General features: G+C 41.9%; 1 protein-coding gene across 1 annotated transcript in view; it reads left to right on the top strand.

The window, feature by feature from the left end:
- Nucleotides 1–13,467, top strand: part of LOC311240067 (caspase recruitment domain-containing protein 10) — an 82,834-nt gene that overhangs the window by 19,304 nt on the left and 50,063 nt on the right. The window contains exons 4-6 of the mRNA XM_084328583.1: nt 369–555; nt 1,069–1,207; nt 4,716–4,901. Coding sequence (XP_084184709.1) covers nt 369–555; nt 1,069–1,207; nt 4,716–4,901 — 512 coding nt within the window. The remainder of the gene's footprint in view (nt 1–368; nt 556–1,068; nt 1,208–4,715; nt 4,902–13,467) is intronic.

The following is a 13,467-nucleotide window of genomic DNA, read 5'->3' as shown; positions in this document are numbered from 1 at the left end:
AGGAATGTAAGCCTATTTATGTGTCTCCTGGATCGTGGCCTATGTGCTGTGTCTTAACTTAGTAATTATTTAACAATACCTAACCCCTAACTGCTCCCGATGAGCAGGTTGGCACCTTGTATGGTTGCCTCAAACCGTTGGTGAATGTGAGTCATAAGTTGTAAAGTGCTTTGGATAAAAGCACAATACTGTATAAATGCAGTCCATTTACCATTTTTTTACCATTTACTATTTTTTACCATAGTTCAGATTTTCGGAACAATAGCCCTATTTCCTACTTACCAAAATAAATCAGAGCTATCCCTTTAACCCTTTCACCCACCGACAAATCCTCCACCTAACCCCCCCCCCCCCACCTCTACCCCCAGACGAGGAGGGTCCAGAGGGCCTGACTCAGTTCCTGCTGCTGGAGGTGCGTAAGCTGAGGGAGCAGCTCCGCAGCAGCCGCCTGTGTGAGCGCCGTCTGTCCCAGCGCTGCCGCGTGGCCGAGGAGGAGCGCAGCCGCGCCGAACGCAAGACCCATGAGCTGCGTCACGACCGTCTGCAGCTGGAGAGGTGACTGTAGACCTAGAACGGATAGAGCGAGGCTCCCTTTTCCGGCCCACCTGAGGCGGGCTTCCATCATATTCCCATAATGAACACGCTTTAATGCGTGGACACAGTGCATAATGACAACTGCCTCATTCTATCAATTCAAATTCTATGTATGCCCCCGCTTTTCCCTGTGTAGTGTTTGTTTGGTTCCTCCTAAGGTCACTTCCTGCACCGCTGTCGTTATGTCTAAACATGTCTAAACATTCTGGCGGTGTTACAGCCAGATTATATCTAGATGACATCCAGATTCTGTAAACATGAATGAAAAACAGAATGAATTTAAAAGCATTCTTGGGTTGAGTTGCCACAGAAGATTTTACTTCCACACGCATAGCATACATAAAGATCTGTCTCTGAATGATGCTTTAGACACTCTACCGGCACAGTTCATAGTTTTGCAATAATGTTTCACACTGGCCAAAAAATAAATCAGTAAGATTGCTGATGGGATGTTTTGGTGTGCGTGGTCCCTAGGCTCCGTCAGGACTGGGAGTCAGGCAGTCGAGAGCTGGGTAAGCTGAAGGACAGGCACCTGGAGCAGGCTATCAAATACTCCAGGGCCATGGAGGACCAGGGCAAGGCCTCGTCACAGGAGAGAGAGATGCTGAGACAGGTAGGTGGGTTAGGACGGGCACACGCGGAGATAAAGATCGCCGACCCACGTAAACAAACACAGCAAATGCTATTAAAACCTTGTATTTAACCGTTATCGAGAGCCGACTCAATCAACTAGAGCAGGGGTTCTCAAACTTTTTCATGCCACGACCCCATTTTATTTAGGATTTCTTTTGGCGACCCCACGCTTAATGTATTGTGTAATTTGAACGTGGAATTAAGGAATATCAAAATAAAAGCACACGTTGTTGAACTTGATCATGCATATTCATTAGAACATTTTATTACAGCACTATGTTATCAATACACATTTATAAAAGAGGAGTATTTAGCCAAAATATGTTGCCAGAACAATAAAAAAAATATATATATAATTTTTTTTTTACTTGCCACTGTCACCTACCCACAACCCCACTTTGGGTCGCAACCCGTAGTTTGAGAACCGCTGAACTAGAGGATGGAATCATGCCTCCATTCCTATTTTCCACCCATTTGTTTGCAGATGGATCACCGATTGGGCCTTTAATGTCTTTTTATTTGGGAGATATGAGAGATGGGGGCTGAAAGAGGTCTAAGGACAAAGCATAGCTGAAGTAACAGTGCCTGTGGTTTTAGTGAGATCCTATCAGTGCCCATAAATGGCCTCAGGAATGTGGATTGCTAGTTTAAAAAAGAATTTATTTAAAAGCTGTCACAACATGTAGACCTTAGATTTATGCTTCACTTAGTCACCAGATCTCTCCTTAGCACTATTCCTGGAGGGGAGAAAAGGGCAGTAGGACCACAGATAATGAACTTTTTTTTTTATTATTTTCGAACAAGTATAAAAACTAAAATACATCTGTTCATTTGACATATACAAAAGATTTTAAAAAAAAGACAACAAAAAGAGAAACTGATAAACAAATCATAGTTTACCCTGTTCGAAAAAGGAGTAGGAAGAAATATACACTTTATTTTTATTTAATTCCTACCCCTTTTTAACTCAAATTATATAATTGTATTCTATTGTTAATTATGTATAAACGCTGTATACAATCCAATACATTTATATATAACTACATTTATATAAATATACATATAAATATATAATATATATACTAAATAAATACCATATGATATACATAATTTCTTCTATTTTTTATTTACATCTTACACATACTCCCAATCAACACACTTCCTCTTCCAGATACCCATTTAAGAAAGATTTTTTGTACATCTTTTTAAACTGATTTATGTTTGTACTCTGTTTTAGCTCTAACTCCAGACTGTTTCACAAGTCCACCCCACAGATTGACATGCAGGTTCTGACTGAGTTTTTTTTTAGCTCTCCTCTCAGATTATAGCCACCTGAGAGGATAATATATAGATAATAATAATAATAATAATAATAATAATAATAATAATAATAATAATAATAATAATAATAATAATAATAATAATAATAATAATAATAATAATAATAATAATAATAATAATAATAATAATAATAATAATAATAATAATAATAATAATAATAATAATAATAATAATAATAATAATAATAATAATAATAATAATAATAATATAATAATAATAATAATAATAATAATAATAATAATAATAGTAATGATAATAAACTTTATTTGTACAGCACCTTTCATACAAGAACTGCAGCCCAAAGTGCTTCACAGCAGAAAAATAGACATAAATGGACATAAAATAGACATAGGCATAACATTTGCATAGAATTGACAGAATAAAAGCATCTGTGGGGTATTAAAGTCTTAAAAAGTATTACATTCATAATTCTCAATTTAAGTGCAGCTGCCAGTTCAGTGTCCCTATGTGTTTTTTTTTGCTATAGTATGGTCGTGAAATTAATATAGAATTACTCTAAGTGGTATTAAAAAGTCTTAAATGTTACTTGTTGAAACCTGATAAAAAATATGTAACTGATGAAATAGACTAAATAAAAGCAGTGCAATAAAATAGCTCTCATTTACAGTAGAATAATCACAGTGTGTATGTAATGAGTCTAAGTGAGTGTATTAAAAGGCTAAGGTGAAGATGTATGTTTTTAGCTTACTTTTGAAAATATTTTGTAAGCTATCTAATGTCCTAATAGGGTATTCCATAGCTTTGGTGCATAATTAGCAAAGGCTGATTGTAGGTGAGTTCTTGATAAGTTCCAAAAAACATATTTTCCATCTGCAAATAATCAGACTGCCCCTCATTTAGTATAATATACTAATACACTAAATTACCATATTATGGTCAGAAAAGAAAAGAAAGCGGTTTGGGACTTTAACACTTTGCCAGCCACGAGAAATCTCGTTAGTTCATGCCATGCGTTGAGTGCCAAGAATGAGAAATCTCGTTATTTAATCGTTATTTTTTTTATTATCGATTTCCATTCATTTTTCATCAATCTAGCCTCACGTTACCAGTGGGGATCTGACGGAGCTCGAACAGGGAAAATACCGCCCCCTATCGTCTCTCCGGATGGTATTGCACCCATTGGATTGGACTGAATGAAATGGATGGGAAAAAAAGAGTCCGGAATCCACATTTTACTTGTCAGGCATGTAACCGGAGACGATCCCAGTCATTGCCCACCCTCAAACAGCGTGGAATATCTGTTTCCAGTACCCAGCGTTGGATCAATAAACGCGATCGATATTTGGAATGGCGATCAGGAATTGGAATAATCTTTTTGGAGAACATCTGATCTGAGGTAAGGAATCTATTTTACCAGTCTTGGGATAATCAGAGTTTTTTTCACCTATATCTCAGCGTGTCCCATATGTGTGTGTGTGGCTGTGAGTGTGTGTGCTGATAAGGAAATAAGATAATAGATTTTTCAGCCCGCTTCTCTAGCGTGCATAAGTACACATATACTATCGATAATCTAGCGTCTATTTGAAAACGATTCATAAATAGGCCAAAAAATGACAACGTGTTTTGTGTATTCCAGTAAAGCGCATTCCTGCAGAATAAATTTTTTTGTGGAAGTTTAAAAAAAATTGCGTTTTTCAAAATGGTATCAAACGGAAATTACCAGATTAAAAAACAATCCATTTCGACAATGTTGACTGCAAACAAGTCATTGATAAGCGACGGGCGTATTAGACACATTAGCCATCATTTAAGATATAGTTTATGCGTTTGCAAATGTGATCGCCCTCCCATTGACTACAGCGCTGGCACTCAAGCGCTATTTCTGGTGCCCCCTGCTGGCACTCAATGTGTTAAGGCCTTGCGTCTTGTTTTGAGCAGCTGCGTCTTTTCTCAATTGTTCCCAATGAGGCGAAAGCAAAAGTATTTTGTTTTTAAAGTGAGTAAAGTGAAGTGTTTTTGTCGTAGAGCACTATGCCTCCCTTGTGCAGCCGATTCAAGCGCTTTTAAAAAAAAGTTGAAACCCTCTGAACACAAAGGCACTGCTCTCGCTGATGGTGCTTACCTGCCAGAGAGAGATGATCAAGTGGAAACAAGCCCCTCAGGCCTTCTGTGCTGTTTCTCCACAGATAGAAGAGTTGAAGTCCAGACTGCTGGAGGCAGACAAACAGACCAGTGTTCCAGCAGCCAATGGTTTCTCAATAAAAAGGGCTGGCGGCATTTCCAGCGGTACGACCAGATCACTGCCCCCTGTGCCGCCAAAGAAGCCCCTGCATCGCACCGAGATCCAGAAGGCTGCCAACACTGGAACTCAGGTTAGACCCAGTGCACCCTGACGTCCTCACACTCCAGCCCCTCATTATAAAGAAGAGTCCATGTGCACACACACACACACACATTTTAATACTTTATTTGGTTCCACAAATTATATTACATGAACAGGGAATCAAATGTATCGGGGCCAAGCAGCACTGAACACTTAAGGGTACACATAGCACCTCCTTCTCCACGTGGCTAAGCTGCCAATAATAGCTGAGACAGAGCAATATTTGGCAATTTGTTTGGCTTTTCTTTTAGACATTGCAGCAATTCTCAGACCGGTCATGGTGGATTTGTGTACATGGCCAAGACTTCCGACCACAAGTACACCATATCTACACCTATACCCAAGGTCAGCCATCACACTGAGCAGTGGTTGGTATTTGATATACTTGTCCCGGAAGGCCTGGTCCATGTACAGGTCAAAGGTACAGCCTGCTTCTATGACCAGCACCTCTCCGTGGCTGGTGTCAACAAAAACAACGTCCGGTGTATTGGGTATGTTAGCAAAAACATCGTTGGTAAGGCCAAACCACTCTGGTTTCACTCTGGCATGTTTGTACATTGCTGCACTAGATGGTGATATGTTCCGTACCGCATCAGACACAATGTCCACAATACGGTCATGACGAGCGATGTACAGGTGTTTGTATGCATTACATCCGTTTGTTATGTGTGCAATGGATTCTAGGTGTTGTGAATCCTGATGGTTTAAACAGAATGGACTGTGAGTTTGAGGATACCAAGTGGACAGATTGTATTGAGTGGGTAATACCTGCAGTCTTGCTTTGATGGTACATTTTAAAACATCCTCACCAACAGCGGCGTTCTTATACACTGAGTGTGAGACTGAGTGGTCAGCAAACTCCAAACAAGCTAGCTTTCTGTTGAATGCCCACGCTAGGTCTTAGGTCAGATCGATAACTTCATAACTCATTGGTCTGCTTATCTTGACATCAAACAGCGTCCTGCGAAGTGGTTGACATGCAGAACCAAACGAGTCTACAAAATGTTGTTGTTACCACTGACCGACAAGAGATAGCGAATGCACCGTTCCGACCCCCGTCAGTCATCGACCTTAGGTCGAGTGATTGAAGTTGCGGAATCTTTTATTTTATTTGCACTGGGAAGGACTCTCTTTATTCAGATGAGGTCCATTACCCTTATCCGTTACACGTATTATCACTGTATGGCTTTACTTGATAATCCCATGATACAGTACACGTATTATCACTATATGGCTTTACTTGATAATCCCATTATACAGTACACGTATTATCACTGTATGGCTTTACTTGATAATCCCATGATACAGTACACGTATTATCACTATATGGCTTTACTTGATAATCCCATTATACAGTACACGTATTATCACTGTATGGCTTTACTTGAAAATACCATTATAGCTAGGGATAAAGCCACTTACACATATTATCACTGTATGGCTTTACTTGATAATCCCATGATACAGTACACGTATTATCACTATATGGCTTTACTTGATAATCCCATTATACAGTACATGTATTATCACTATATGGCATTACTTGATATATAGTTCTCTCTTTAGGCCTGAGCTAGGGATAAAGCCACTTATCCTATTTTGCCTTAATGCATAATCATATGTCTCCTTTTACTCCGTAGGGATAAAGCCACACTTCTAAAGTTTTTATCATTAATCAAAAATGCAACACGGGACCGCGTGGTTGACATTTTTCTCTTTAGGCCTCCATATGGATAAAGCCCCACTTCTAAAGTTTTTATCATTAATCAAAACGCAATAGGGTGAAGTTACAAGGCAAAACACATTTCATGCTTACCCGGTCGTCTGGTCAGAAGAAAGGATACAAATCATATTTATAAAGAGGTAATTTTAATTAGAAAAAGCTAGTTACAAGAAGAGACTGAAGTGGAAAGCACCCAATTCAGTTTAAAATAAGCAGAAAACAGAACATCTCATCATGCACGGCTTGTGCCCAGTGTCAAGCACCATTCTTCTCATCTCTCAAAAAAGTCTCTAAGGCACATCTTCCTCTCTCTCCAGCTCAGTGTAAAAATCTGCCTGTGATCTCGCCAGTTGGCCCTTATAAAGCGCCCCAGATCTCTTCTGCTTATTGGTCCAAATACAGCGCTGTCACCGTGATGTCATTTCACCAGCCAGTCAATGCACGGCTCGTGGGGACTGGCTCTCCTCCCATTTTACTCCACTAGGCCGTAACTCGAAAGTAATTGTAACATTTTCGCTGGAACAGACTCCCTTTGTTCTCTGCTGTGGAAAGTCCCCTCTCTCCCCATCTCACTCAGACCCCACAAAGGGTTAACCATTTTAATGCGTCTGCCGGCCGGAGAGGAGGGAGGGAGACAGATGCATCTGTACAGACCAAACAGTATTGAAGTGAAAGCAACTCACATCTCCAGCATGAGTACATAGTACACAGTACATAGTAGACAGTACATGTACATGGTACATGTATGTGTATACACATACATGTATAATACAGCACATATATATATAGTATACAGTGTACACATATATATGCACATACTGGTTTTATTTTATGCAGACAGGACAGGGTTAAACTGTGCCGACTTGCTCTCAGCTCAGGCCTGCTCTTCACTCCGACTGCACATTAACTGTAACATAGTTTTATAAGTGTATAAAGAGTATACAGGTCATATACATAGCTCCAATCATATATAATAAACATAAGAATTTTATACAAAGTGTCACTCGTTGACTTGTGGCACTTAAAATGTGTTTACACATAACGTGTTTCTATTCCATTGTCCAGGAAGAATCTACAGACATTCCCCATAATCATATATAAGATCAGGATGTCATACCCAGTGTCACTTAGTTGGCTGTGACACTTTACACCCCCTCTGTCATCCTGGTCGGTCATTTTCCATTGTCTTAATAGCGTCTGTACTGGGGGACGAGATGGCGATTGTGGGGTCACGTGGCTGTGACTCTCCACACCCCCTCTGCCATCTTGGTACCTTGTTACCCTGGTAGCCGGCGGGAAGACTTGCATCTGTTGTTCCCTGGCTGGACGGCTCGACAGGATAGGGGTCACGTTGTTGCTTGGTATCCGGCGGGAAGACTTGCATCTGTTGTTCCCGGCCGATGCACCCAGGTTGTTGTCGTCTTCGTCATCTTGGTCATCTTGGTCATCTTGGTCATCTTGGTCATCTTGGTCATCTTGGGGTCACCCCCTCTGACCTCTTGGATCTCTCCCATAGTTTGAGGTAGGTTGATTTGTCACTTCTCGGGCGACCCCCACGGGTCCCCGAGAATTGTAGCAGCAGTCCTCTATTGAAGTGTGGTTGGCCTGGTCGTGTGACCCTGTTCGTAGGCCTCGCAGGACATCACAGATACAGTCCACAGAGGACTCATTTCTTTTCTCTCTTTCAGGTCCATTCAGGGCTCTCGTCGCCCTGTAACCTGGGTCCAGGCCGATGTCTCTCTGTCCGGTCTGGGAGGTCTAGGAGGTCTGGGAGGTCTGGGAGGTCTGGGAGGTCTGGGAGGTCTGGGAGGTCTGGGAGGTCTAGATGAGGACCCTGAGGATGCTCTGGAGCTTGACCTATCCCGGTCTTCCTCCATTTCCGATTTCTGACCTGAGTCAGTATATTCCTTCTTGCCATTCGCTGCGTCGTCCACTGACTCCGGGGGACAGCCCCCCCCCGGAGTCAGTGTGGCACTGGTTCAGGTTTTGTCCCTTTACCAGCGCACCTTTACCAGCGCACATTGTTCACAGGCCTTTCGGACTGTTATCGCTCTTTGTTTGGCTTTAGATATGAGAATGTTGTTAGTTCTCAGGTATACCAACCTCCTCTTACTTCCGGCATGTCCAAGGTTATCATATACCTGTCTGATCATGTGAGTAGCCTCGTCCTTTTAGCAATGGCTAGTTAGCCTGCTATTCGCTCCTATTCGCAATGGCTATTTCAGCCTGCTCGCAATGGCTATTTCAGCCTGCTCGCAATGGCTATTTCAGCCTGCTATTCGTCTCGATGGTACTGGTTCAGGTTTTGTCCCCCTTGCCAGCGCACATTGTTCACAGACCTTTCGGACTGTTGTTTCCGTCCACTTCCTTCTTGCACAGGGGGTCTACCCTGTGTTGTGCTTGTCTCGGTCCAGACTGGGTAGTTAGTTACTGTTTATGTCTGGTATTAGCTCCGGCTAGTTAGCCAGCTTGTAGATTCAGGCTATGTAGCCTCTTATAGACTCAGCTCCTGCTGATAACACCAGCCTGTATTATTACGCCGGTTCCACTTCCGTCACAGTAGCAGGACTTATGCAGGACTTATTCTGATTTTAAGTAAACATTAGGTTATTTCTAGTTCAGGTGACCTGGTACCTATTTTTCTACTTAGGTTTCGACTGTAAGTAAACATTACGTAACTTTTTAGTCATGAGTGATCTTTCACTGCAATCACAAAAATATACTTTAAGTGTGATTCTTTCTTTGAGTAGAACCTTCTACGTTTTTGACTGTAAGAAAACATTACGTAACTTTTTAGTCATGAGTGATCTTTCACTGCAATCACAAAAATATACTTTAAGTGTGATTCTTTCTTTGAGTAGAACCTTCTACGTTTTTGACTGTAAGAAAACATTACGTAACTTTTTAGTCATGAGTGATCTTTCACTGCAATCACAAAAATATACTTTAAGTGTGATTCTTTCTTTGAGTAGAACCTTCTACATTTTTGACTGTAAGAAAACATTACGTAACTTTTTAGTCATGAGTGATCTTTCACTGCAATCACAAAAATATACTTTAAGTGTGATTCTTTCTTTGAGTAGAACCTTCTACGCTTTTGACTGTAAGAAAACATTACGTAACTTTTTAGTCATGAGTGATCTTTCACTGCGATCACAAAAATATACTTTAAGTGTGATTCTTTCTTTGAGTAGAACCTTCTACGTTTTTGACTGTAAGAAAACATTACGTAACTTTTTAGTCATGAGTGATCTTTCACTGCAATCACAAAAATATACTTTAAGTGTGATTCTTTCTTTGAGTAGAACCTTCTACGTTTTTGACTGTAAGAAAACATTACGTAACTTTTTAGTCATGAGTGATCTTTCACTGCAATCACAAAAATATAATTTAAGTGTGATTCTTTCTTTGAGTAGAACCTTCTACGTTTTTGACTGTAAGAAAACATTACGTAACTTTTTTAGTCATGAGTGATCTTTCACTGCAATCACAAAAATATACTTTAAGTGTGATTCTTTCTTTGAGTAGAACCTTCTACGTTTTTGACTGTAAGAAAACATTACGTAACTTTTTAGTCATGAGTGATCTTTCACTGCAATCACAAAAATATACTTTAAGTGTGATTCTTTCTTTGAGTAGAACCTTCTACGTTTTTGACAGTAAGAAAACATTACGTAACTTTTTAGTCATGAGTGATCTTTCACTGCAATCACAAAAATATACTTTAAGTGTGATTCTTTCTTTGAGTAGAACCTTCTACGTTTTTGACTGTAAGAAAACATTACGTAACTTTTTAGTCATGAGTGATCTTTCACTGCAATCACAAAAATATACTTTAAGTGTGATTCTTTCTTTGAGTAGAACCTTCTACGTTTTTGACTGTAAGAAAACATTACGTAACTTTTTAGTCATGAGTGATCTTTCACTGCAATCACAAAAATATACTTTAAGTGTGATTCTTTCTTTGAGTAGAACCTTCTACGTTTTTGACTGTAAGAAAACATTACGTAACTTTTTAGTCATGAGTGATCTTTCACTGCAATCACAAAAATATACTTTAAGTGTGATTCTTTCTTTGAGTAGAACCTTCTACGTTTTTGACTGTAAGAAAACATTACGTAACTTTTTTAGTCATGAGTGATCTTTCACTGCAATCACAAAAATATACTTTAAGTGTGATTCTTTCTTTGAGTAGAACCTTCTACGTTTTTGACTGTAAGAAAACATTACGTAACTTTTTAGTCATGAGTGATCTTTCACTGCAATCACAAAAATATACTTTAAGTGTGATTCTTTCTTTGAGTAGAACCTTCTACGTTTGGTTTTTTCAAATCTGTAATTAATTCTACTCCAGAGGCACCTGACAGCAGTCATTTCGGTTCATATTCTTTCGGCTTTTGATACCTATTTAAATAGTATAAAGCCCAACTCACTTGAACTTATGTTCTTAGCCCCGGAACCTCCAATCCGTTTTGACAGACCTATAAACCAGTGACTTGGCCGCCCAAGCACCACAGCGTCCTGTATGCTGAGGCTTCCAAGTCCCCACAAATCTGACAGGCCCGTCGGATACAGAGACCCTGATGCTCGCTCTGTCCCCCCGCGTCAAGGTGCTAAGCTTGATGAGAGTTTGCAGAGTCTCAATTTTTTTCCCATAGGCGCTGGTGAGTGTACATCTCATGCAGCTGATATGGCTGGTAGGGTGCTAACCCACCAAATGGTTGCTGTCAGGAAATCCCTTCCGAATGAAATAGATTACAAATTCACTTTACTTTACTCTGGGTTTTAGAGCAAGGACGGACATCTTTACATATTATACTTAGAATATATACAGAATGCATGTAGTATTCCATGTTATGTTTCTTCCTAAATGACAACAACACTATATATTATTCCTCTTGACAGATGAGCGGTATGTCAAGTGCAGTTTGCACTTGCTTGAGTGTCATGTGTCAGGGCCCCAGAAGGTAATTTCTCCCTTTGTTGCCCTCATCTCTGCTTCCGGGATTTGAATTCCTCCCTTATTGTCCTCACCTCTGCTTGCTGTTCTGGGGTTAGTGCGGCCCACTCGTCTGCAGGTAGGTATTGGTACTTCCTGCTCCCTGTTCTGTCCTTGGTTGTTTTCGGGGGGAACTCCTGGGAGGCCCCCCTTTTGTCAGATAGCATTTTAACTTGGTCATACAGCATACATTCGATACGTAACTGGTCCTGTGACCATGCTGCGCATCGGGCTGCCAGTGGGTTACCCCCTGGGACTCCTCTGAATAGCTTTTCAAGCAGTAAGCATGATCCTTGCATAGGTGTTCCATTCATGACTGATCCTGCTGCATCATTGAGAGACATGCTCCCGCCTCGCACCTGTGGGATTAGTTTCTCCACCATCTTATACCCTGGATCTTGACCGGGGGTCCTTACTTCTCTTTCCATCAGTTGGTCCATTGAGGCCCTTTCGGGGATCTCTAGTCCTTTGAGATGTCTCAACATGCGAGCTAGCGTCTCGTGTGCTTGTATCTCCTGAGCGAGCATCTGCTGCGCCAGCTTCTCATGAGCTAGCATCTGCTGCGCCAGTTTATTCTGAGCTACCCGTGCCAACTTCTCCTGAGCTAGCATCTGCCGCGCCAGCCTCTCCTGAGCTAGCTTCTCTCGTGCTAGCTCCTCCTGAGCTAGCTTCTCTTGTGCTAGCTCCTCCTGAGCTAGCTTTGGGCGTGCCAGCTCCTCCTGAGCTAGCTTCTCTCGTGCTAGCTCCTCCTGAGCTAGCTTCTCTTGTGCTAGCTCCTCCTGAGCTAGCTTTGGGCGTGCCAGCTCCTCCTGAGCTAGCATCTCCTGGGCTAGCTCCTCCTGAGCTAGCGTTGGCTTGTTAGCCGATGGTGAGCTAGTTAGCTCGCAGTCCTGTGAACGGCCGTTTTGGCTTCTCCTCACATACAGTCTCCCCTCCTTACAAACAGTATCTTTGGGCTAGGGGAGCCATCGCCTTTCTGTGAACGGTCGTTTTGACTTCGCTTCACATCCAGTCTCCCCACCTTACAAACAGTGTCTCTGGGCTAGGGAGCCCTCGCTTTTCTGTGAACGGTCGTTTTGACTTCGCTTCACATCCAGTCTCCCCACCTTATAAACAGTGTCTCTGGGCTAGGGAGCCCTCGCTTTTCTGTGAACGGTCGTTTTGACTTCGCTTCACATCCAGTCTCCCCACCTTACAAACAGTGTCTCTGGGCTAGGGAGCCCTCGCTTTTCTGTGAACGGTCGTTTTGACTTCGCTTCACATCCAGTCTCCCCACCTTACAAGCAGTGTCTCTGGGCTAGGGAGCCCTCGCTTTTCTGTGAACGGTCATTTTGACTTCGCTTCACATCCAGTCTCCCCACCTTACAAACAGTGTCTCTGGGCTAGGGAGCCCTCGCTTTTCTGTGAACGGTCGTTTTGACTTCGCTTCACATCCAGTCTCCCCACCTTACAAACAGTGTCTCTGGGCTAGGGAGCCCTCGCTTTTCTGTGAACGGTCGTTTTGACTTCGCTTCACATCCAGTCTCCCCACCTTACAAACAGTGTCTCTGGGCTAGGGAGCCCTCGCTTTTCTGTGAACGGTCGTTTTGACTTCGCTTCACATCCAGTCTCCCCACCTTACAAGCAGTGTCTCTGGGCTAGGGAGCCATCGCTTTTCTGTGAACGGTCGTTTTGACTTCGCTTCACATCCAGTCTCCCCACCTTACAACCAGTGTCTCTGGGCTAGGGAGCCCTCGCTTTTCTGTGAACGGTCGTTTTGACCTCGCTTCACATCCAGTCTCCCCACCTTACAAGCAGTGTCTCTGGGCTAGGGAGCCCTCGCTTTTCTGTGAA

Source organism: Notolepis coatsorum (assembly GCF_963971535.1).
Source record: "Notolepis coatsorum genome assembly, chromosome: 14".
NCBI classification, from domain to species: Eukaryota; Metazoa; Chordata; class Actinopteri; order Aulopiformes; family Paralepididae; genus Notolepis; species Notolepis coatsorum.
The sequence above is the reverse complement of the archived record's forward strand: the minus strand, read 5'-3'. Positions and strand labels throughout refer to the sequence as shown.